The sequence below is a fragment of the Amphibalanus amphitrite genome, unplaced genomic scaffold (genome assembly GCF_019059575.1).
Source record: "Amphibalanus amphitrite isolate SeventyFive unplaced genomic scaffold, NRLGWU_Aamphi_draft 001191F_arrow, whole genome shotgun sequence".
NCBI lineage: Eukaryota > Metazoa > Arthropoda > Thecostraca > Balanomorpha > Balanidae > Amphibalanus > Amphibalanus amphitrite.
Window position 1 is genome coordinate 686 of NW_024882685.1, and position 23065 is coordinate 23750.

General features: G+C 54.1%; 2 protein-coding genes across 2 annotated transcripts; one reads left to right on the top strand and one right to left on the bottom strand.

Moving 5' to 3' along the window:
* Positions 1–1766: 1766 nt before the first annotated feature.
* LOC122370973 (myosin-11-like) lies at positions 1767–16396 on the bottom strand (the record flags this gene model as incomplete). The annotated part of the gene is made up of 7 exons (XM_043346983.1): positions 16060–16396; positions 9420–9563; positions 8821–8991; positions 8347–8505; positions 7894–8051; positions 2789–7586; positions 1767–1931 (listed from the first exon to the last, which is right to left on the bottom strand). Coding segments are annotated over exons 1-7 (5856 nt in total), but the record flags the coding sequence as incomplete, so codon positions are not given.
* A 1916-nt stretch (positions 16397–18312) lies between these two features.
* On the top strand, positions 18313–21403 carry LOC122370982 (flap endonuclease GEN homolog 1-like). Its single transcript, XM_043347008.1, has 2 exons — positions 18313–19923; positions 20524–21403. Exons 1-2 carry the CDS (start codon positions 18375–18377, stop codon positions 21189–21191), a joined length of 2217 nt encoding a protein of 738 aa, XP_043202943.1. The 5' UTR covers positions 18313–18374; the 3' UTR covers positions 21192–21403.
* The last annotated feature ends 1662 nt before the right edge of the window (positions 21404–23065 follow it).

Here is a 23065-nt window from a genome sequence, read left to right on the forward strand (position 1 = left end):
AAAGAAAGCTAAGCATCCTATACACGGAGTAGACTAAATAAAGCATGGCTGGGAATAAAGAAAAAAAAATGTATCCTACGAAACATGTAGATTCGATTCTTCGGGTCGAGAGGCAAGGCCAATCAAGAAAAAGATCGATCTCAACTCACCCATGTTCTCAACCCACCGAGCATCCACCAACACCAATACTGACCACCGCACCCATCGACACGCTCTTCGCCATACTCTGAACGTAACTCCTCCCAGGAAATACCCACTACCCAGGTAGGTGTCCCTGAGCGTACCTACCGTCGTCCCCAGCCCAGTGCGTCACTCTTGACCCTTACCTCCCCACGTCCGACAAGCATGTCAGTTAATCGACTCAGAGCCCGGGCACGGCTGTCCCACCGGGTCGGTCATGAATAACTCTCGAACACGTATCCCTGAGGTCGATACGCCACGCAGTTGGACATCCTTACAGCGGCGGACCACACCCTACGTCAGTCCGGCCGGACCGGGCACCCGGCGTCGGGCTTCGGATCTTAGTCTCAAAGACGTTAGAGGTAATCTCAGTAAGAGAAAGACGATTTAAGTGCGGTGGGGAGTCGGAAAATCAGTGTCAAGTGACGTAAAAAAAGCAAGCAAAGGAAACCTGAAACCTATAAAATTACAGCCATAACGCCGACATTTTTTTTTTTTTTTTACTAAAGCCAACTCCGTTACGGGCGGTCCAATCACGGTTCACGTCCAAAGGGTCCAGAAATGATGAGTCTCGCGGGGCGGCAGAGGCTCTCCGTTCACAAAAACGGCCACCGGCACCGCCCCTGGTAAACAAGCTGATAAATCAATCCCAGGTGTGCCCAAATAACACCAGGTCGATACCCGCGGGGCGACGGTCACTTCGAAAGAAAAACGCACTCCGGTCGAGGAATCAAATAGGTGCCGTTTTTTAATAGGTACCGGTGGATTTGAGAGGCTCCAACGCGGGCTGGGCCCAGCTCTAGAGATCAGAGATCTGTTGCGTCTTCCAGAGATCATAAAAATGATGGGTTCACAGGATAGTGGGGCGAATTGAATCAGCAGTCGAAAGTCAGACGATGTAAACACGCACGACAAACGGAACGCGTCAATAACAGTCCGCTTCCGCAAACCGCGGGGGAGCGAACTATAGTGGCGGCAGGGCTGAGAATCACCACATCTGCGCCCATCATTCCCTATCATACCAAACCCATCATTCATTTTGTTATTCCGTTTCCACAAGTTTATACTGGGTTAACGCAGGGATGGATAACAAGGTATGGTTCGCATATTACGTAACTGTGGCGAACATCTAACAGAAATCACCAATGTCCTTATTATGCGGTTCCAGGGATATTGTGTTCCTTGATGCGTTCACGATTTCGAATTTCTGCTAAGAAATCAGCCTGGCGGCGCTAGGAAGTCCATCTAACTCCCTTCAACAGTGTTCAAGTTTTCCTGTTTGTTTAGTATACATTTACATCACAAGTAGATTGCTGAATAGTCAACGTTCTGAGCAGTGCATGTTTCAGAAAACTTATAGTTGGAAGACAATTATAACTCAGATAGCTTGGAGCAGTTCATAAACAAAATGCAAATGGCACTGACCAACTACCAAGGTATCCAGTAACAGATTCCCAAACGTATGAAGACATCCGGAACCATTCGAGCACAAATGCAAGGTCGTACTCGAAATTAAAGCACGATTAAAGCAAGAAATATTGCAGTAGCGAACCTTTAGGCCGGCCGCTCCGCCCCAGCGCCCTTACCTGCAGTGTGGCTGTCGGCTGTGTCGCCGCCTCCTCCCCGCACGCCTCTCCGTCCTTGCCCTCCTCCTTGGCAGAGACGCGCGCCCTCAGGGAGTCTCCACACTCGCGGAGGAGCGGGGTCAGGTCCGGTGCGGTCGGCGCCGGACCGCCCTCCACCACCGCTCGCTGCAATACATAAACAAACATAGTGAACGAGCAGACTGGACGGGACACTGATACACGGAGCAGCAATGCCATGAATCATAGGTCCAAATCGGTGGGGGTGTCAGTTGGAGTAAGTCAGAGTGTAACATATGAAGAATGAACAAAATAAGAAGCCAACATTAAAAAGGCGTTTAATTCACTTCTTTCATTAGTTTAAATTCACTTCCTTTATAAGTACCCTGTGGAGAACACCGTAGCTGAAATGTTACAATAAGTATGTACATAGGACCTCCTCAGTGAAAGCCTTAAAGCTTCTATAGCGCTTCGGTAGCATCTGTCGCTACCGGAACTGTCTTCAGTTGGTCGCAACGCTCATGGTAACGGCCAAATGATACCGTGAGTTGGAACGGTCCCTACCGCTGAGGCTGGGGCGAACCACCTCCCGCCTTCAGACTACGCTCAACTTCGACAATAAATCCTCAACTAGCCACGAGACTTGGAGTTTGGATGAGAAGATCAAGGCGGACCCGACTGGACACCTTGCAATATACATACGCGTGATCGACGTTCATCAAAGGCTCACAGGCTGCCAGTTATCGGCAGCGAGCCCTGACCGTGAGTGCTGAGAGATGTTCAGACTGTCCCTTTGCTTCTGTCACCTACTGCTGCCGATATCAAGGTGACACCGCCACCTCAACGGGTTACCAAAAGCTATCTCCTAAGGGCTACGTCACTGCCCACTGAACACTGGCCGCCCCTTCCCTCATTCCAACCCTAACCCCAACCCCCTGAACGATTCTGATTGATCAAGAGTCGAAGAAGCGCTAGGAAGCACAGCAGAATAAAGTTGTGGGCCATGATTAGCTCTCTTTTCTCACCTGCAGTCTCTCGATGGTCTCCTGTTGTCGCTGCACGCAGTTCACCAGAAGCACCTGTCGCCGGTCGGCCTCCGCCAGCGCCATCTCTGCGCGCTGGTGGCGCCCTCTCAGCCGATCCCCGACCGCTAGAAGGCGCTGGCCGCGGCCCTTCTCCAGTAGCAGAGCCCGCCGTAGGGTGCCGTTCTCTCGAACCAGACGCTCAAGGAGCTCCAGATCGGAGAGCAGTGTCTCCTCTGTAAAACCGTCCCGGTCTTCGTCTCTCAGGGCCGTCTCAGACGGTACTTCGCCACCTTCTAACACATTTCCATCACCGGCAGGTTCGGTTTTGTGAGCTTCTCCATCACTACCCCGCATGGTATCACCCTTCTGTCGTTCACCGTTACCCAGGCCCCGGTCTTCAGATGACTTCATCGGTTGTGTAGCCTTCTCCCCAGAGCTTCGCTCCCCAAAGTTGGCGTCGGACGCCGCCCCGGCGAACGGATCGTCATCAGAGAGTGACGCATCTCCCAGCAGTCTGAGATCAAACGGCGGCACCTCGGGGGTCTGAGGCTGGGGGACTGGCTCGGGCACCAGCTGCGGGCCGCTGGTAGCTGGTTTGGGATCACTAATCTCAGCCGGTGCAGGCACGCTGACATCCGCGCTAGGCTGGTCGTCAGCGGAGAGCTGCATTAGTTGGACGTCAGTGAGCCCCGCTTCTCTTAGCCACGCTTCACTATCATCCGCCTGGGTTAGACAGGGCTCACTGGCGGGGGCGTCCCTTAGGCGTGGACTGGCCGAAGGAGAGGTCCCCTGTCCACCAGATGCCACGACCTTCATCTCTGCACTGGAGGAGGGACTTCCTGACAACGAGCCACTCTGCGCCGACCGGAGCGACCCCGCTGGACTCAATCCTCCCTCCGCTACGCCGCTGAATCGTCCCTCCTCCGCAATCCGCGCGAACAGCCTCTGAAATCCGGTCACTACCCGACGGTGGACTCGCAGCTGTTCGTGAAGAGCTGAGTTGATGCTAGTACAGGCAGCCAGCTTACTCTTCAGCAGTCGCACCTCATATGAAGCATCAATCAAGACGATAGCCGCTGATGTGTCAGCACCCTGCTCCATCACCGACTTCAGACCCTTCTGTAACTCGGCTAGCTCGGAGGAGACGCGCGTCTCGAGCTGTATCAGCTCCGTCTGCTGTCTTTCTGACGCTGCCAGAGCAGCACGGACGGCCTCGGCAGCCTCCAGAGCACAGTCTGCTGAGGAGGGACCGGCTGATCGTCCAGCACCCGGGGCGGGACTGGGGACGTCCTCGGTCCGGTCGGTTAGAGGAACACCCAGGCTGACAGACGGAGAAGCGGTGAGGATTGAGCGGGCGGTATGTACAGGACTCTCATCAGGAGAGTGCTGTTGGTTAGGCGAGCCGTCGCCAGCAGCCGGTGGCGCTGTCGGCCGCTCCTGCTCGTTTGGACGGTCTGGGAGAGAAGGGTGGACGCCCCGCCGGTGCAGCCGCCGCTCCAGTAGCTGTTTGTCTCTCTGCGCCGCCGCCAGTCGCGCGTACAACCGTCGCAGTAGCCGCGTGACTGCACTGGAGTCGGGGAGTTCCACTACTGGCGTACCACCGTCAGCTCTCTCCTCTTCAACACACTCTTCCTTTGAAACTTCTCCCACAGTCGCCGGTGCTTCCACAATAGCCCCACTGGCAGTATCCGCTCGCGAACTTCCCACAAGCACCAGACTTTCTAATCGAGAGAGCTGGCGATCGCTGAGCTCCGCCGAGCCTGAGCCAGCGGTCAGACCCGAGTCTGCCGCGCTAGGCGGAGTATGGGGCGAGGTGAGACTCGCTCTCCCGGCAGACGCCTCAGACGCCGGCGCACCGTACTGCAATACCCTCCGAGCGGAGTCCACCGCACGCACCTCACCACCAGACACAGTCACAGCCAAAACCTCCCTCTTCGGAGAGCGGAAACCATCAAACTCCCTCATCAATACGCTCAGGTTTTCCACTTCGGTCTTTTCCACAGCCGTCGCGCTTCTCTTTGGCGATCGCACACCTTCTCTCTTGGGAATTAAACTTCCCCTCCTTGGCGTTAGACTTCCTTCCCCGTACGGTGACATCACGCCCCTAGACTCTTTTCTCGGAGATGTTACACTCTGTACCAGAAGACACGCGCGTAGTTTTTCGGCCTCGGCCTGCGCCGCGAGCAGCTGGCCGGCCGTCTCCGCAATGTACTTCTGGTGCGTCTGCTGCAGCATTGTCCTCTCCTGCTCGAGGTCCGACACTCGTCTCTCGGTCTCCTCCAGCCTCCGTGTCAGTGTCTCCACCCGCGCCCTCAGCTTGATGGCCGTGTTGCTGGCGTCCTTCGCCACGGCTCGGTCGTCGCGAAGTGCTGCTTGACTGGCGGCAAGCTCAGCCAGCTCTGCGCGGGCGGCAGTCAGTTCAGATTCGGTCTGTTGCCGCGCTGCCTCAGCAGCTGAGAGCTTGGAGCGCAGCACGGATAGAGCAGTCTCCCCGTCAGCTCTGACACGAGATAGTTCCTCGTAGTCTCGCTGGCGGCTCAGTTCGACTTCGGCGAGTTTCTTTCGGAGTTGCGACACCGTTGAATCGCTCTCAGCGATACGGCCTGTCAGTTCCGCATCGGCGGCGGTCCAGCGCTCTCGTTCAGACGCCAACTCCGCTCGCAGTTCGTCCCTCTCCTCTCTCGTTCTCTCCAGCTCCGTCCGCAACCCATCCCTCTCCTTTTGCACTTTTTCCAGCTCCGCCTCCAGCCGTTCCTGCTCTGCTTTACTAGCCTCCAGAGCCTGTTGTAGTCGCGCGACGGCTGCCGTGTGTCGCTCTAACTCCGAACTCCACTGTTCAACCACACCGCTCACTTCGCTAGTCTGCTGTCCGGCTGTCGCCAGCTGCTGAGTTAGCGAGTCGCGCTGCTGAGTCAGCGAGTCGCGCTGCTGAGTCACCGCCAGCAGCTGCTCCGTCAGGGAGGTTTCCTGCTGCAAGCGAGCGCTCAGCTGCTGCTGAAGGTCACTATTCTGCTGGTTCGCATCGTCTCTCTCCTGTGAGATCTTATCCAGCGCCTCCTTGGTAGAGTTAAGCTGGTGTTCGGCTTCCTGGAGCTCCAGCGCTAGCTTATCGGCACGTTTGGAGGTGTTTTGTAGCTCCTGCATTAGACTGTCACGTCCATCACTCACCACTTGCAAGTCTTTTTCAAATTTCTGTCTCTCTTCTGTCCAAGTCTGAAGCTGTTTTTCAAACTCAGCACGTTGCTCGGTAGCTTCAGACAGCAGCTGGTTTAGATTTTCGATCTGCTGGCGAGCTTCATCTCGCTCCTGCGAAAGGTGGCCGTTGTGTTCGGTCACGGTCGCTAAATCCGTCTGCAAGACATCTCGCAGCTCAGTGATTCTAGTAATCTCCAACTGCATGTTATCTCTGTTATCAGTAACTGTGACTAGTTCCTTCTTCAGAGCATCAATCTGTTCCGTTGCCTTCTGTTTCTCACGTTCCGCCACTTCTTTCTCGGCGACAGCCTGCTGAAGCTTCTGCTGTAGATCTGCCGTCTCTGCCGTCACCCTCTGTAGCACATCCTGCATGTCCGGCTGCTGGCTCACCACGGCCAGCTGTTCGACCAGCTGCGCCTGCTGCTGGCCCAGCGCCGCCAGCTGCACACTCAGCTGGTCCCGCTGCTCGGTGACCGAGCTCAGCTGCTGGTGAGCGGCGTCACGGGCAGAGGCGGCCTCCTCCAGCTGACAGACGGTCGAGTTGTGCTGCTCAGTAAGAGCGTGCAGGTGTTCCTCGGCATCAGACCGCTGCTTGTTGGCTGAGACTAGCTGGTTGCGGAGCTCCTCTTGCTTCTGATTGGACGAGGCCAGCTGATTCCTTAGTTCTTCTTGCTGCTGGTTGACTGAAGCTACTTGTTTGGTGAGTTCCTCTCGCTGTTGACTAGTTACAGCCAGTTGCTGGTTGAGCTCCTCTCGCTGTTTATTGGCAGAAGTCACCTGTTGGCTAAGCTCGTCTCGCTGTTGACTGACTGAAGCTAGCTGTTGACTGAGCTCCTCTCGCTGTTGGCTGACTGAAGCTAACTGTTGGCTAAGCTCCTCCAGTTGATGGTTAACTGAAGCTAGCTGTTGACTGAGCTCCTCCCGCTGCTGGTTGGTGGCGGCCAGTGCGCGACAGAGCTGATCTCGCTGCTGGTTAGCCTCCGTCAGCTGCGCGCCCGTGTCCGCCTGCAGCTGGTTCACCAGCTGCAGCTGCTGCCTCAGCGTCTCCCGCTCCTCAGCCGCTGCCTGCAGCTGCTGACTCAGAGAACTCCTCTCGTCGGCAGAGGCTCTCAGCTGGTCAGCGAGCTCATCCCTCTCATCGGTGACCGTCTTCAGCCTCTCTGAGAGTGCTGTCCTCTCCTCGGCCGTCCTCTGATCGAGCTGACCTCGCTCCTCGCCAACACCCTCCAGCCGCTGCTGTAGGACCCGCTTCTCCTCAGTCACCGCCTTCAGCTGCTCCGTCAGCGCATCTCTCGCCGCCGCGGCCACACTCGCCTGCTGGGCCAGCGCTGCACTCTCGGCCTCCGCGCGGACCAGCCGCTGTTCCGCCGCCTGACGTTGTTCGGTAGCAGTCGCTAACTGAACCCGCAGACTCTTCACGAGGAGACGGTTCTGCTCTCGACACCGCCGCAGCTCAGTCAGCTCGGCGGTGTCCCCGGCGGGCGGTGGGGCGGGAGGTGTGGAGCTCAGCTGTCCCAGCCGCGCCCCGTGATCGGCTCGGAGGTCCGAAAGCTCCGTTTGATGGCGCTCCCTTAGCGCCGCCAGCTCCGCAGCGTGAGAGGACCTGGAGATCAGGGAGTCGGTCAAATGGCGTTCTCAGTCGACTGGTCAGCACTCAATTACAAACTGACACAGGGGTAGGGATATTGGACAGTCAGGTGACGATAGTTAAAACATAAACGCTCAAGAGTTATCCGCCCGAGAACTTGATAGCGAATAATAAGATCGGCTCAGTTCTAGCCATGCGGGACCGACATGGCGTAAGTTGACATCAGATTTGCCACATAAGTCGATCAATTCTGCGGACATACAAAGCGCACTAGCTTATCTCTTTCGATCTCCCTCTCGCGCCATCACACTGAATTTCTCACCTGAGTTCGCCGGTGATTTGCGACAGCTGCTGCCCGAACCGCTCCTCTAGCTGCGCCGTCAGCTGCTCGGCAGCTGCCGTCTGAACGCTCGACTGCTGCTGCTGTAACCGGTCGGCAGCGGTTGACCGCTCGCGCAGCTGCTGCTCCAGCTGGCCGATCTGCCGTCAGAGAGACCAAGTCAGACAAAATACGCGTAAAAAGTCGCCGGTAGGTAACGGAGTCGAGTCTCGCTTTGATAAAAAAGCTCAATAGTTGACAATAACCTTGCACCTAGCCGTCAGGCAAAACTTAAGTTATCTGAATCGGAGAGCAGAATCTCACATTTTCATAGAACACAACCACATCAGCTGATCAAGCAGCACTTTATTTTGTCAATGAGTGTCCAGCCACAGGGCAGAATTGAATCATACCTCATCGAGCTTAGATACCAGTTCTCACGGAGATGAATCTCACCTTCTCACGAAGCTGTGCCTCTGTGCGCGCAGCGGAGCCCGTGACCTCATCCAGGCTACGAGCGGCCGCCTCGAGTTGCGAGGTCAGCTCACTGACCCGGCTCTGGGTGACGCTGAGACTCTCGTTGAGCGAGCTCTGGTCCGACAGCTGGCTGGTGTACTGCGGGGGACGGGGAACAAAGTAAGTAATAGCGTCATCAGTCACGTCCAATAAAAGGGGTTCTGAGTCATTAATGATTTATAACTACAAGCTCTCACGAAAACAAGTCAACAGTATTCACAGATTTGAGACAAACGTGCGGCTTCTCCAAAATCAAACAACTTACGAAAATGGGACTCCTGCGCAAGACCGCAAACTTATGAGGATAAGATAAATTGGAAGTTTCAGTTTTAAAATCAGCTAACGCACTCGACTGATTGATGAGGGGCTGAGCAATGCGGATTTATTCTTTTAAAAATGTGGTTCAAGCCTCACCATCTCCACGCGGCTGGTGAGCTGTGCCCTCTCCTTGCCGAAGCTCTCCTCCAGGGCTGTCCTGTCCCGCTGCGCCTGCCGCAACTGCTGCTGCAGGCTCTCCAGCTGGGTCTCCAGCTGAGTGCGGCGCCGCCGCTCCTCCTCAGCCTGAGCGCGGGCGACCCGCAGCTCCTGGACGACAGGACGGCAGCGGGTCAGACCGGGACTCGAACGGTGTAGATACAAATATACGAGAGGTTACGGCAATGGGCGAATGGACGTACAATCTGGCTTATCTCAACGGGTGGTAAATGGATATTCACCGACAAGTCATGGATGAAAGCACCAGATAAGTAACTACAACTAAAAACGATTGATCCTAAGGTAGTCGGTAGTTTTGCCCAGCAAGAATAATGATTATCCTACAGTTTTCCAGTTATTTTTTACGCCCCCTCCCCCTAAATAACGGATATCGCGTCTCCAAAACCTGTACCATCTCATGCTATTTGACTGACAAGTGATGACTTGTGCTTGTAGATGCGCCACAATGGAAAAGTTAAATGGCGCTCCTGTGTTTGTCAGAAAATCAGCGTATCATTGTTGACTGAAGTATATGCTACCTCATCATTCAGTTTCTGTGTGGAGAGAATCTGCGTAGCGGATGACTCGGCGGTTGCTAGCGCCTTGGTCTTCGCACTCAGGTCCGCCTTCAGCGCAGCGATTTCATCCAGCTGGTTAGCATTTGTGGCGTTTAGAGCTATCAGCTGTAATCGCACAAAAACACATGCACAATATAATGTTAAATTCTACAATGCAAAATTCAAACACATTGAGCTAGGTAGCAGTGCTATAAAGCACGACTATCGATCGTCTAATGTTAGCAAACTACGAGCACTCGTTATAAAATAGCATGCAAAGTCGTACAGGAACGACCGAGAAAGGGAGTTTCAGCGCCAGTTGTTTGCAATTCAGCTAAAAAGGGAAACCACACAAAAATCACAGCGGCAAAAAGCACACAACGGCGCCACGCATTGTTTGGCACAGCACCTTAACGCAACCAGCACTTCGTTTCACAGCTATAGTTCGTTTTTTTTTCAAAAGGACGCTGGCTCAAAGTGCATTATCGAAGCTCTCACGTGAGTTTTGGCAACTTCAGCGTCTGGCTAAGAATTTCTTGCCGAAAAAATGATCGATTTCAAATTGTGCTCGGTAAATACATGGAAATTGTGACTTCAAAAATGAGCATACTACGATGACGTCACTGGTGGCAGCTGGCACCCAATGTCCGTACGAAAGCATTCATTGCCAACGAATTTTGGGAAACTTCGTTTTTTGCTCTTACCGAGGCCCGAATCGAGTAATCGATTCTTTCCATGATAGTTATGCGTTGCATTGCAATGCAAGTTCCACAGCATGACGTCACCACTGTTCTCATGTCTAGTTCCAAAACGCAGGCATGAAATTTATCGGAAATAATTCACATGTTAAAATAAGGCGACGTTCGAGTTTCTCAGGTTCAGTTTTTGCCTCGTTTTTGCTCTCGTCAATCTGGCGTTATGTGGCCGCCTTCCTGAGTTTGTCTTGCCAGCATTCTTCGGCGCCTCTCTGATCGCTCTGCGTAAGAAGGACGGCGGCCTTAGACCCATTGCCGTCGGAAGCGTGTACCGCCGCATCACTGCAAAAGTAGCTGCGCACTCAGTCTCCGGACGAATCGGGGCCGAACTGAGGCCCGTGCAACTGGGCGTGGCCACAAGAAATGGATGTGAGGCGGCAGTCCATGCTGTTCGAACATACATCCAGCAGTCGGAACCCAGCGAAGACAGGATACTCGTGAAGCTGGATGTCTCAAATGCCTTTAACTCAGTGCGCAGAGACAGCATGCTGGAGGCAGTGAGAGCAAGAGCACCTGACATCTATTCTCTCGTATGGCAAGGGTACAGCCAATCTGCTCCCCTGTTCATCGGAGAGAGCCAAGTGCTGTCTAAAACCGGCATCCAGCAAGGAGACCCTCTCAGCTCTTTGCTGTTCTCGCTGGCCATAGACACCGCCACCAAAGCAGCAGATGCAGACATCAACGTCTGGTACTTGGACGACGGCACTCTGGCTGGTCCGCTGCCAAAAGTGCTCGCCAGCATTGAGCGCGTCAAAGAGAACTTTGAGAAGGCTGGCCTGCGCTTCAACGGTGCGAAATGCGAATGCACCTTCCTGGGAAAGCAAGGGGCCCAGCAAAAACAGAACATCTTGGATGATTTGCACGGCATCCTCCCTGACGCTCATGAAGTCTGCCTGGATGACCTGGAACTGCTCGGCGCACCAATGAATGACTCTCAAACACGACACAGACTCCTACTCGGCAAGCAGGAGATTGAGAAACTAGTACGGCGTCTCAGAAGCATGGAAGAGCCCCACCAATCCTTCTTCTTGCTTAAGAACTATGTCTCTATGCCTCGCCTACTCTACCTTTTGAGAAGTTCCCCAGCCCACAGACACATTGACTTGCTTTCTGGGATCGACGAGGTCGTGAGGAAGGGTCTAGAGGCGATCACCAACGTTCAGATGCGCGACGACGCCTGGCGACAGGCCACACTGCCTGTCAGTCTTGGCGGGCTTGGTGTGAGGATGACCTCCGATCTAGCCCTCCCCGCTCACCTGGCATCGCATGTCGCATCTGCGGCCATGGTGGCAGCCATCAATGCAACTACCTCAGCTGACTTCAACGAGACCACACGGCGTCTGATCAGTGAGTGGCAAAACCGCACCGGTCTAACACCGCCAGACGACGAAAAGCGGCACCTTCAACGCGAATGGGACCGCTCAGAGGCCAAGTCTATCAGCACGCACCTGCTAGACAGCAGCACCGATAAGGTGTGCCAAGCTAGGCTCCGAGCCGCCGGACAGCCACACTCAGGCGCCTGGCTCAACGCCTACCCGTCACCAAGTGTAGGCACCCTGATTGAGCCTGACACCTTGCGGACAGCAATCGCTCTGCGGATTGGCGCTGAGCTCTGCGCTCCCCATCGCTGCCGCTGCGGGGCCGACATTGATGAGCGTGGTCTGCACGGTCTCAGCTGCCAGTTAAGCGCCGGTCGACTACCCCGCCACGCAGAGCTCAATAACATTATCAAACGTGGCCTCGCTGCCGCCGGCCTTCCAGCAGTCCTAGAACCTGCCGGCTTGGATCGCGGCGACGGACGCCGTCCCGATGGCATCACAACCTTCCCTTACTCAGAGGGGAAATGCCTCATTTGGGATGCAACGTGCGTCGACACTTTCAGTGCCTCCTCAGTATCCGCATGCGCATCGCGCGCGAGTGCCGCAGCCACTGCTGCCGAAGGACGCAAACGTCGACGCTACGCTGACTTAAGTCGGCGGTACCTGTTCCAAACAGTCGCCGTCGAGACATCTGGTGCTTTTGGCACTGATAGTCTTCACTTCTTAAGAGAACTCGGTCAGCGGATCGTTCAGACAACCGGCGATCGGCGAGACATGGAACACTTAATGCAGCGCATATCGGTGGCAGTGGCACGTGGCAACGCGGCTGCTGTGCGACTGGCAGCAGCTGACGACACGTCAACGCTTCGACGAGTCCATGCGCAGCCTTCCTGCACTGCTGAGTCGTCACCATGCAGCCAAGAACCAGATAGCGATGAAAACGCTGGAAGGCAGGCATCTGACGTCGACTCAAGTCATTCCCTCTCAAAGTCGAGCCAAGGTGGATCTACATTGGGGACCATGCACCCGTCCGAGGCCAAGGGTTCGCGACTGTCGCGCTCGAAGGAGCGGGCGCCCAGCTGCCCGGACCGCGCTGACAGGGAGAACACGAAGCTGCTGCAGGTGGCTGGCGTCGGCCCGCGCCGGTTCTACGGTGACTCGGCCGAAGCCGGCGGCTCGCTGTCCGCCGCCAGCCCACAGATGCGGCCGCCGCCGTCGCTGCGCAAGTCCGGCGAGGGCGACAAGAACCCGCAGCTGCACTGTGGCAAGGCGCAGGCGGCCAGCCGCGGCCTGCAGCTAGTCCCGGCCATCCGGCCGCTCGACTCCGACAATGATGGCAAGGACCCTTTGTATATCGGCCTACCCAACTACGGGAACTCCTGCTATCAGAACGCCACCCTGCAGTCGCTGCTGGGCCTGCGACCGTTCCTCAGTGAGATGATTTCCCTGATCTCGGGCCTGGACGAGAGCGGCCAGTGCCGCACGCTGCGTGCCGTCGCCAAACTGATGGTGCTGCGCCAGAAGGCACTCAGCAAATCAGTCTCTAGCCATCTCAACGATCTGCGCGACGTGTTCGCCGACATCGACCCGGCGTTCAGAGGTACCGAGATGCAGGACGCCAATGAGTTCTTGCTGCGCCTGCTAGACACTATGAAGGGAGAGATCGACGCGCGGCGACCGACCGACAACCCGGTGCGAGACAACTTTCAGTACCAGGTCGTCGAGAGCTACATGTGCACCAAGTGTCATGAAACGGCGCTGAAGCGGCAAGAAAACATATGCTGGTTTGTCAGAGTGCCGCGCCGCCAGGGCACGGAGACGCCCACGCTGCAGGACGCACTGCGAATGTGCATGCGGCCTGACCGGCGCGAGCGGCTCTGTCAGCACTGCCAGCATGATGAGTGCCGCGTCACCACCAAAATCAGCCAGCTGCCCAGGACGCTGATACTACAGCTCAACCGGTACGTCTTCCTTGGGGGGGAATCGAAGAAAATCCGCGCCAATGTCGGCATTCCCAAGTTCCTTTCACTGAACGAATATGTCGCGGATGACGTCACCCGGCCTCCCGAGTGGAAGTGCAGGAAGCCTTCCCTGTGCACCCTCTCCGACTTCGAGGAGTCTGAGGCGCCCAGGTCGGGTCCGTCGCCGCCGCCCGCCGCCTGTGGACCGTCATCAGTGCCGACCGCCAGCGCCGGCCCGCCGGAGTCCGCCGCCGCCGGATCGCCGGTGTCGGCCGGAACCGCAGCGCCGGCGCGTCCCTCTTCACCGGCGACCGGTGCCGAGCCGCTGCCGCCGCCGCCGCCAGCGCAGGATGAGCTGGTGGTGCTGGACGCTGACTCCGAGTCCAAACCGGCGCGGACCCGCGAGGACGAAGATGGCGAGCTCCAGGAAGCCATCGTGAGGTCGCTGGGGAAGGGAGCGCCGGCCGACACCTCGGAGCAGGCACATCTCTCGGATTTCTGCGTGGAAGACGGCCAGTCTCTCTGCTCAGTGGACCTGGCCGGCGACTTTACCTACCGGCTGGTGGGCATCGTCAGCCACTACGGCGGCGCCACGCACTCCGGACACTACGTGTCGGACGTCTACAGCGTCGGCAGGGACCGTTGGTACCACTATAACGATAGCCGAGTCAGCTGTGTCGACGAGGCCGACATTATGGGCGAGGGACACCAGAGAAACGGCTACATATTCTTCTACCTCCACAAAGACCTATATAACCAAGTGGTCAGCGCAGAGGGAGCCGGCGGGGCGCTGTAACCGCCGCGCCAGGGAGCACAGGCTCTGAGCGGCACCGGCGGTTCGTATGGGTACATGTGGTTAATGTGTTTATGCATGTGAGCTTGTACTTTCTGTTAAATAGCACAATAAAAACGAACTATAGCAAGTTTTTGCCCGTTTTGCTAGCTAAAACACGTGCTTGTTCGAAAAACATACTTGGAGCCAGCGTCCTTTTGAAATAAAACGAACTATAGTGTTTTATTTCTCCCATTTTCCTTTGGTTTAGAGTGACCAACAAACGACTCTAAATCCAGTTTGGCATGTGATTCGCGTATTCAGCACATAATGACGACAGAACCTGTCAGTAAAATAAATAAATAAATAAATAAATAAATAAATAAATAAATAAATAAATAAATAAATAAATAAATAAATAAACAGATTACCAATACCAGAAGCGCTTACGCCTTCCCCAACCCGCACCCACCGCACCCACCGTCCGACCCTTTCTGAGCGTCCACGCCAGCTGGCAGGTGTGCCCAGCAGCTTACCCCGTGCCCGGGTCAGGTAGCGCCCCGGGCGGCGAACGGACGAGTCTCTAGTAGAGATCAGTCGCGTTGCGCAGCTCATAGACAAGCCAATTTAGTCCTTACGGGCACACATGACACACAGGTGCGCATTCATGTCGAACGCCATACATGAATTTTAATATATCAAATATTAATCCGGGCATTAGAATTGCAGGCCTTAGCACGACCTAACTCACAATATAATCATTTCAATACACGTTAATCGTTACCTATAGGCTATGTAATAGTTTATAATTGATTCATTGAGTTACGCGGCCATGACAGGTTGCTTGCGTACCGGCAAACTGATGAACGGCCTCCCGTGACATGACCGTACAGCATTGTTTTATTTTTAGGAGTGACGGTTTGTAGACCGGTGTCTCGAATCCGATGTGGCTCACCGCGTCCTTCACTTGATACAGGTGACAATGAGAACGAAGACTGCGCGCATGGGCTGCTTGCAGCCATAAAATCACAGACCGCGCCGACTGAAACGCTTCATGACATGTCCGGCATCAACAAGCGACTCCGTCCGTTACCTATCAGTCGTTGCCCCGCTCGCTGGCTGAGCTTTCCGCATATGTTTGCACAAACGCTTTTTGTTATTTGGTAAGATTACCTTCCGGGTTCCTTATACGCTCAAGTCCCAAACAAAACCGACCGGTTACCAACTATCTTCCTGGATATTTTCTAAAAACCCTCAATGACAATCAATGGGCTTCTTTAGTTAGAGATCATCGACAATAAGTCCGATCTTTAGCGACACCAAAACCGACACCAATGCTTCACTCAGGGTCATTGATCGTAATCGTTAGTTGTTACCTTTATCTATTGCATTGCCAGAATCGATGGATGCAGTTTCAGATAGTTAACGGCGCAGTCCACGAAAGTCGCAATCTTGAAGAGCCGAAATATCTCGTGTTTGCAACTTGCAACTCGTGAGCATGCAGTCAAAACAAATCGTAAGCCGGTTCGATGTATGCTACCGTGTTTCGCCACGCCCTCTTCTGGCAGACGGGGCAGACGGCAGTCGAGTCAAGCTTAGCCATCTCCCCCACCTCCTCGCTTCGAGACCTTTCCTCCATCCCTCCAGCCCAATGCTGTGCGCCGTCCAGCTAGTTACCGGCCAATGCACGGAAACGCCGAGGCACAGGGCCAAACACTCATACACTCACACCGACATAAGCACACACACTTTAGCACAACTTGACACAAATTGGCCATGATCAAAATCCCCCAATGCTATAACTACTAAACATACCTGATTTTTCAGAGTGACGAACTCGGCGGCATTGATGCCAGAGAAATCCTTGTCCCTGAGGAAGGCTGAGGTCTGCTGGAGCTGCTGCTGAAGAACAGTGATCTCCTGAGCGAGTTTCTGCGCCTCCTGGTGCGCCGACCGCTGCAGCTGGTCGCGCTGCTGGATGGTCGACTGCAGGCTCGACGACAGGCGCGAAATGTAGTCATCGCGCTTCTGTATCGCCTCCTGATACTCCTGCAGTCTCTGGTTCACCTCCTCCATCGCAAACACGACAGCATGCCACTAACGTATTTCTGTCAGATGCCTTCCCTCGGGATACATGCCTCAGATGGAAACCTATAAAAGAAGAATGATTAAACGACATAAGTTTTTGAATCACATCAACTGATATATTAATATGGAAATTCACAAGAAATATATTGTTTTAGGCATGGGCCAAAGCTAACCCCTGATCCTTGGGACCAAAGTTGCATTTAACTATGGTACTCCTTTTGTGCTGCAACAATACAGCAGGTGACCGAGCACTGGGCAGGCATTACAAATATGTATGTAGTTAGGTACCAAGTTGGTCGGCAGCATGGGTGGTAGCATCTCATAATTGCTTGATGTTCAAAATAGTGAATATTCATGCAGGTACCTCACATTTGTTTTGGCCCATGATAGTGCTCTTTTCTTTTATAGGCACTTTGGTATTAGGTAGTATATATTAGGTCCGAGTGGACAATTGTGACGCTGTTGATACAAATATGTAACAGCAAAAAAATTAGGTTTTAGGTTAGTTAGGTTGTAGGTTTGTAGGTTTTAGGTTGTTAGGTTTGCAGGTTGTAGGTTGTAGGTTGGTAGGTTGTAGGTAAATAGGTAAGGTTAGGTCAGGTTTGATTATGTTTTTTCTTTAATTTCCAAGACATATAAGTATCATTTTTGGATTCAGGATGTCAAATAATGTAAGAATATGAAAACTTTGTCTTTTAACAGTCACTCGGACTCAATGTATACTTTTACCGGCACTTTTTCTCCTGCAAACCAGACTGGACAAAAATAACATGATACCGTCGATATGTCCAGCTAAACGGGCGGATGGAGCCAACTTTTGACGCTAACGGATGTTTCAAGAAATTTCAGCAAAAAACGACAAGATCTTAACTCTTAAGTATAAACTCAGCTAACTTCAACTTAACTCGCTACATTCTACATTTGAATCATGCCCCGTGTCGATGACGGGTATGTAATGGTCATCCCAATCCGAGGTCTGGCATGCAAATTCTTGCAAGCTTCATGATTGTGATAAGATATTGATATAAAAAGGCCAAATGCAACTTGCTTCTCGTTGTTTTAACCCTGTCTAATTTGCAGAATAATCACCGTCACCTAAGGTCGACCGAGCCCGAGGTCAAATAAATTCACAAATTCATCTAACATACCAATACCACCACGACCGCGAAAACACCCCGCACCCACAACAGTCAACAACCAAAGCGCGCCAACGCGGCAGGGTCTGTGCCTCCAAGTAGTGTTCATGAAGTTTTTGTTGAGAACTCGTTGCCCCGGCAACTGGCGGGTTCGCGCGATCTCTTGGCTTAAAATTTCCGCTGTTGCCTGAGCAACCTGCGGTTTATTGTGTTTTTCCGTATCAAAGCAGCGCTTACCCTGCTAGTGAACAGCTTCCATGTATTTATCGCGCTGAAAGATGTAAGCTGTGTAAACAAGCTGAAACAGCATGCCGTAACCGAGGATTTTCATGGTACGTTAATGGGATTTTTATTTAAAATTATTCCCGTTTTAAAATTATTTTCGGCAGGTTTTGTAGAGAAAAAATAGAGCATCAATAAGATATTGTATGTTCAACAATGCTACGCAGTAGCATCGTGCCTAAGACAATATTTATAATGCATCCCATTATTTCAATTTAAAGATATAATTGACGCCTTTGTTTTAAAGCCATTTCCTAATAATTGTTGAGTTTTTTAGTATTTCTAGCTAGGTGCTCTAAGAGAACAACCAACTATCAATTTCGGGCACTGCAGAAACCAAACGTGCCCTCAAAATGTGGGTAAATGTAATGTGTGTAAACAATTGTAGTTAGAACCTAAACTTGTCATATACCAAAATGTGCAATTGCTTTCCTGCCCCTTGGACCCCCGTGGTTGGTACCTATCTTTCCAAGGACAGGGAAGAAGGCTTTAAGTTGTCTTAAAATTCAGTTACCCACTCGTACATCATGTGTCCTGATGATTCTCAATGTGTCCAATTTCATTTCAGTTTAAGCTATGCGATTAATCTGGCATTGAAGTAGCCGGCCTGCTGCTGCTGCCGCTATGGGTGTCAAGGGCCTGTGGTCTGTGCTGGAGTGTGTGGGCGAACCATGCCCGCTGTCAGAACTGGCTGAGCGCACAGTGGCCGTGGACCTCAGCGGCTGGGTGGTAGAAGCTGAGACAGCCAAGGCATTGGCAGGTGCTGTCAACCAACCATACCTGCGTAACCTGGTGTACCGCACCACTGCGCTGCTGCTACAGCACACACTGCCTGTATTTGTGCTGGACGGAGCGGCACCCACCCTGAAACTAGTGGAGATGGCTCGCCGTCAGGGTGGTGGGGCCACCAGCGGCGGTCGGCAGCAGCTGCGCGGCCGGCTGCGGCGCTGCGCCCGTCTACTGGACGCTCTGGGCGTGCCACACGTCACGAGCGACGGCGAGGCAGAGGCGCTGTGCGCGCGGCTCGACGCCAGCGGCCGTGTCGATGGCGTGGTGAGCGACGACGTGGACGCGGCATTGTTCGGCGCACGCACTCTGTACCGCCGTCTGAACGCCGGCAAAACGGGCGGAGAGGCGACGCGCTACTCGCTGCATCGGGTCCGCGACGAGCTCGGCCTGGACTGCCAGCAGCTCCGCGAGCTGGCTCTGCTGCTGGGCTGTGACTTCCTGCCGGCAGGCCTGCCCGGCCTGGGCCTGCAGGTCTCCCAGCAGCTGGTGCGCCGGCTGGACGGCCGCCCGCTGCTGCCACAGCTCTCAGACTGGCTGCGTCAGCCGCCGCTCAGCACGATGCCTGCTGTCGGCGAGCTGGGTCGCGCTCCGAGCCACTGCGTGCGCTGCGGCCACCCGGGCACGGAGACACGACACCGGCGGGACAGCTGCGCGCTCTGCGACTCCGGAGACGGCTGCACGGCCGCCGCCGAGTCGGTCAGCTGCCCGTGCGAGTGGCACCGGCAGCGGCGCGACGCCGAGAAGTACTCTGCCGAGCTGAAGGCGCGGGACTGCGCGCGCCGCTGTCCGGAGTACGAGGCTGCCGCCGCCGCAGCGGAGAGCGAGCTGAAGCGCTCGGCGCCGCTGCCGGAGTGTGACATCACCTGGAGTCGGCCCGACCTGGCCCAGTTCACCACCCTGGCCGGTGAGGAGCTCGGCTGGACGGAGGAGCAGAGTCGGAAGGTGGCTGCGCCGCTGCTGGCCCGCTGGCAGCTGCGGCATGGAGGAGGTGGGAATGAGACGAGCCCTCTGCGAGCCATCCAAGTGGTGCGCACGTCCAAGCACCACCACATCGACTGCTACCTGGTGCGCTGGCGGCTGGACGGCTGCCCGGAGGAGCTCGAGACCCACGAGCCGCGGCCCCTGGTGGAGGCCGCGCTCAAACCGCTCGTCGACGCCTTCCTCGAGACCAAAAAGCCGAAGAAGGCAGCGCCTCGGCGGCCACGAAAGACGAAGGCAGCTGCAGGCGCTGGACCCCAGGCCAAAGTCGCTACCGGCAGTCCGTCTAAACTCATCACCGACTTCTTCCAGATCAGGAAGAAGGCGGCGCCGGTGGTGGAAAAGGGGGCATCTCCCTCAGAGGCGGCGGCATCATCATCAGCTGGTGGAACTACGCCTAATCCTGGTGAGGTTCCTTTCGTGGACATCTCCTAGTCCCAAATCACGGGTCATATATGTATAACGGGTGGCATATCCCCTGTCTATAATTTATTTTGAATATGTTTCTCCCGATTTTTACATCTCGTATTGCACGCTCAACGTTACATTAAGACCATACATACATCCTATATGTATACGGCTATTTGGAGTAATTACGATTTTACTTATTTTCTTCGCAAGTCTTGTGAAGCTGCGATCGGCTGTGCTAGATTGGTGTGAGCGTAATGGCCAACTTTTGCTGTTTGCGATGCACGAATGTGATTGTAAAGCTGGATCTTTAATGTGATGTTTGTTATAGCTATATTCATTGTTAGATGGGATGAATATTTATCTTTTATTTTAGCCCAGCTTTAATGCTTTACACAAGGATTTTACTTTAACAGCATTTATGCTTCAACATTGCACTATGTGTGTCCGTTTGACCCCCTACCCCGCTTGGTGTGATTGTATCAGCTTGGTCTACCGCTCAGACTTGGTTACCGCTCAGTTTACTGCTTAGACTCCGCATCTGGTCCTGTGTACGCTCACATAGCTCCGAACCTTTTCCTTCCCGACGCCTTCTCAGATCCCTCGACTGCTCCGAGACGCCGAGCCGCCGGCGCGCGTCACGCCATGTCTCCGGAGTCGCCGGCCTCTTCGAGACGCGGTCGAGCCGGAGACTCTCCGGCCTCGACCGACTCCGAAGACTCCAGCCGCCCGAGCGAGGAGCTCGACTCTGACGGCAGCATCGCCGACTTGTCCGCCATCATCGACGCCATCACCCGGACACACATCGCTGATGACGCCGTCATCGTCATCAGTGACGATGATGACGACGATGACGATGTCTTGGAGGTCAGTGAGTGCGTGCCGAGCTCCCGAAGTCGCGCGCGGGACCCTGCCGAGCTGGGGACGGCCAATCGAGTCGAACCCGAGGTCTCCTCTTTTGGTGACATGAGTAGGAAAGCGGCTCCCAGCCTCAATGATCCACGCTGTAGGCTGGCGAGTAACGGTGGTGCCGTTGTGTCCCGGATCTCTGAGACAGCATGTCCCACTGGTGGACCTGGTGGAGGAAGGGCGGAGGGGAGGTTTAGGGATGGACAGAGCTCGACTACCTCGAGTGAGAGGGTGTCGAGCCCTGTGTCCCCGCCCAGTAGTACTGTGTCTCCGTCTGTCGCAGACACAGAGACCGTGTCAGATTCAGATAGTGATACAGAGTATGTGCCTTTATTCAGGAGACTCGCGCTGGCGTAGCCGGAAGTCTATGCTTATCTTCATTCATGCCTGCTATACATCATACATGCTATCCGTAGTCATACCTTGATGCCCACTTTGGCACATTATCGAATCGAATCATCTTCTTTTCGTTTGTTCTATATCATAATTGATCATCTTCTCCATCAATGCAAAGCTGTTTGATCATGCTATGTGATTGCATGCAATACAAATGTGATTTGTATAGTTTATTTACTTACCTGCCTATTTCACCAATTTTTCTTATACCTATTGTAAAATGTCGGCCGCGCGGCGCTCACTCAAGTGCACAGTGCACATTCGGCCAGCGAGATTGCGAAGAGGTTGACCGAATCGTGCCCAAATATGCTATGCAGTGACTGGCCTTCCTAATTTAACGGAACTTGTAAAAGTTGGTGTGTGGTGCGATTGTAATAGCCCTAAGCCCACCACATATTCCAACCCTAGACAGCTCATGAACCGAGTCGGACTTAGTAAGAAACCGGTTGGAATCGTCTTGGTGAACCTACCTTCTCTTGATACCGTGTCAGTGGCAGAAACCTATAGGGAACCATAGTTAACTAGGCACCACATGCAACCAACCAAGTAACCTAGTTGACTTTATTTCCGTCTGGAGACATTATCGCACCTCGTGTGTCACTTAGACTCAGTGTAATGTTCCGGCCATTGGTACAATGTGTACAGCTGGAAACTCGTTTTAAAAATATGCGAAAGTACCGATTTAATATTACAAGGCTTGAAGGCAAAACATTTTTTCAACTAGTTATTCATCAAATGCGTTGTAACTTTTGTCATTGGTGTCGATATGGCGCAGTCACAAGACCTTCAACTGAACTTTGCTCGAAAATAAGAATAAATTGCCTATTTTAAGTAGTCACCCCCCCCCCCCCCCCCCCCCCCCCGAGTCCACAGCGAATTATAAACATCCTAGGGCGACCATCTGAATTTTCCTCGCTTCATATCAGTTGAGTAAAGAATTCCATCCGGCTTTAAACTGTGTATTCGTGGAGCACGCCACAGTCACATTTTGTCTCGGTCATCTTCGTAACCTTTGACCGGCAATAATCCGTAATGCACGCGGCTCGCGCTATGTCGCTGCTGCCTTACATCAGCTGTCCTGCGGGGGGAGGGCAGGGTCCTTCGCCACTCGTGACAGGGGGCTGGGTTCATAGTCTATCGTCACTGGACCCCTGGCGCAGTTAGAGACTGACCTGGGCTAACTCGGCCCCTGGGACTGGCTGGTCTCTGGGGTGCAGGCTCAGTCGGTCTATAAATGTATATTGCATAATGTGTATATGTAATACTGGGGATATGTGGCTGTGTTTGAGGGAGCGCTGCGTTAGCTGCCGCTGGCTACATTTCTGATAGTGGACGGGAGGGTAGTGGACTTTGACCTACACTCGCCATGGCAGAGGGTGGGATTAGTAGGTACTCTGATAAGTGTGACGGTAGCGCTCCTATTGTGATAGGTGTGATGGTAGCGTTCAGATTGTGATGTTCCCGAAGGACTGGTGATTGTGCGGCTCGAAAGATAGGCGTCACTGCTACCCGCTCTTAATTATTTCTGTCACGTTCGGGCGTGCCTGATGTTCTGATACGGTTTTCTTCTCAGCCGAATGCATACCATGGATCGCCTGACTCCCCTCTCTTTCGCTAAAGCACGGCTTAGTGTCTTCATGCCTGTTGCGAACACGCCGGCGTCTCAGTGAGGAGTGTATTGCCGAACATGGCGGGTGGGAGGTGGCGCCACTCGGGAGCCACCTAGCGGCGACCTTACGAACGTGCGCTGGGGTCAACAGCAGGGCTGCCAGATGGGCTGGCACGTAAAGTGAACAGCAGACGACTGCACCAAATCCCTTCACCTCCCCCAACGC

What these genes read in the sequence shown, in the direction of transcription:
- LOC122370982 (XM_043347008.1), top strand. Translation starts at nt 18,375, where the DNA reads ATGGGTGTCAAGGGCCTGTGGTCTGTGCTGGAGTGTGTGGGCGAACCA. An exon ending in TGGAACTACGCCTAATCCTG is followed by an intron (nt 19,924 to 20,523) that starts GTGAGGTTCCTT and finishes ACGCCTTCTCAG; the next exon opens with ATCCCTCGACTGCTCCGAGA.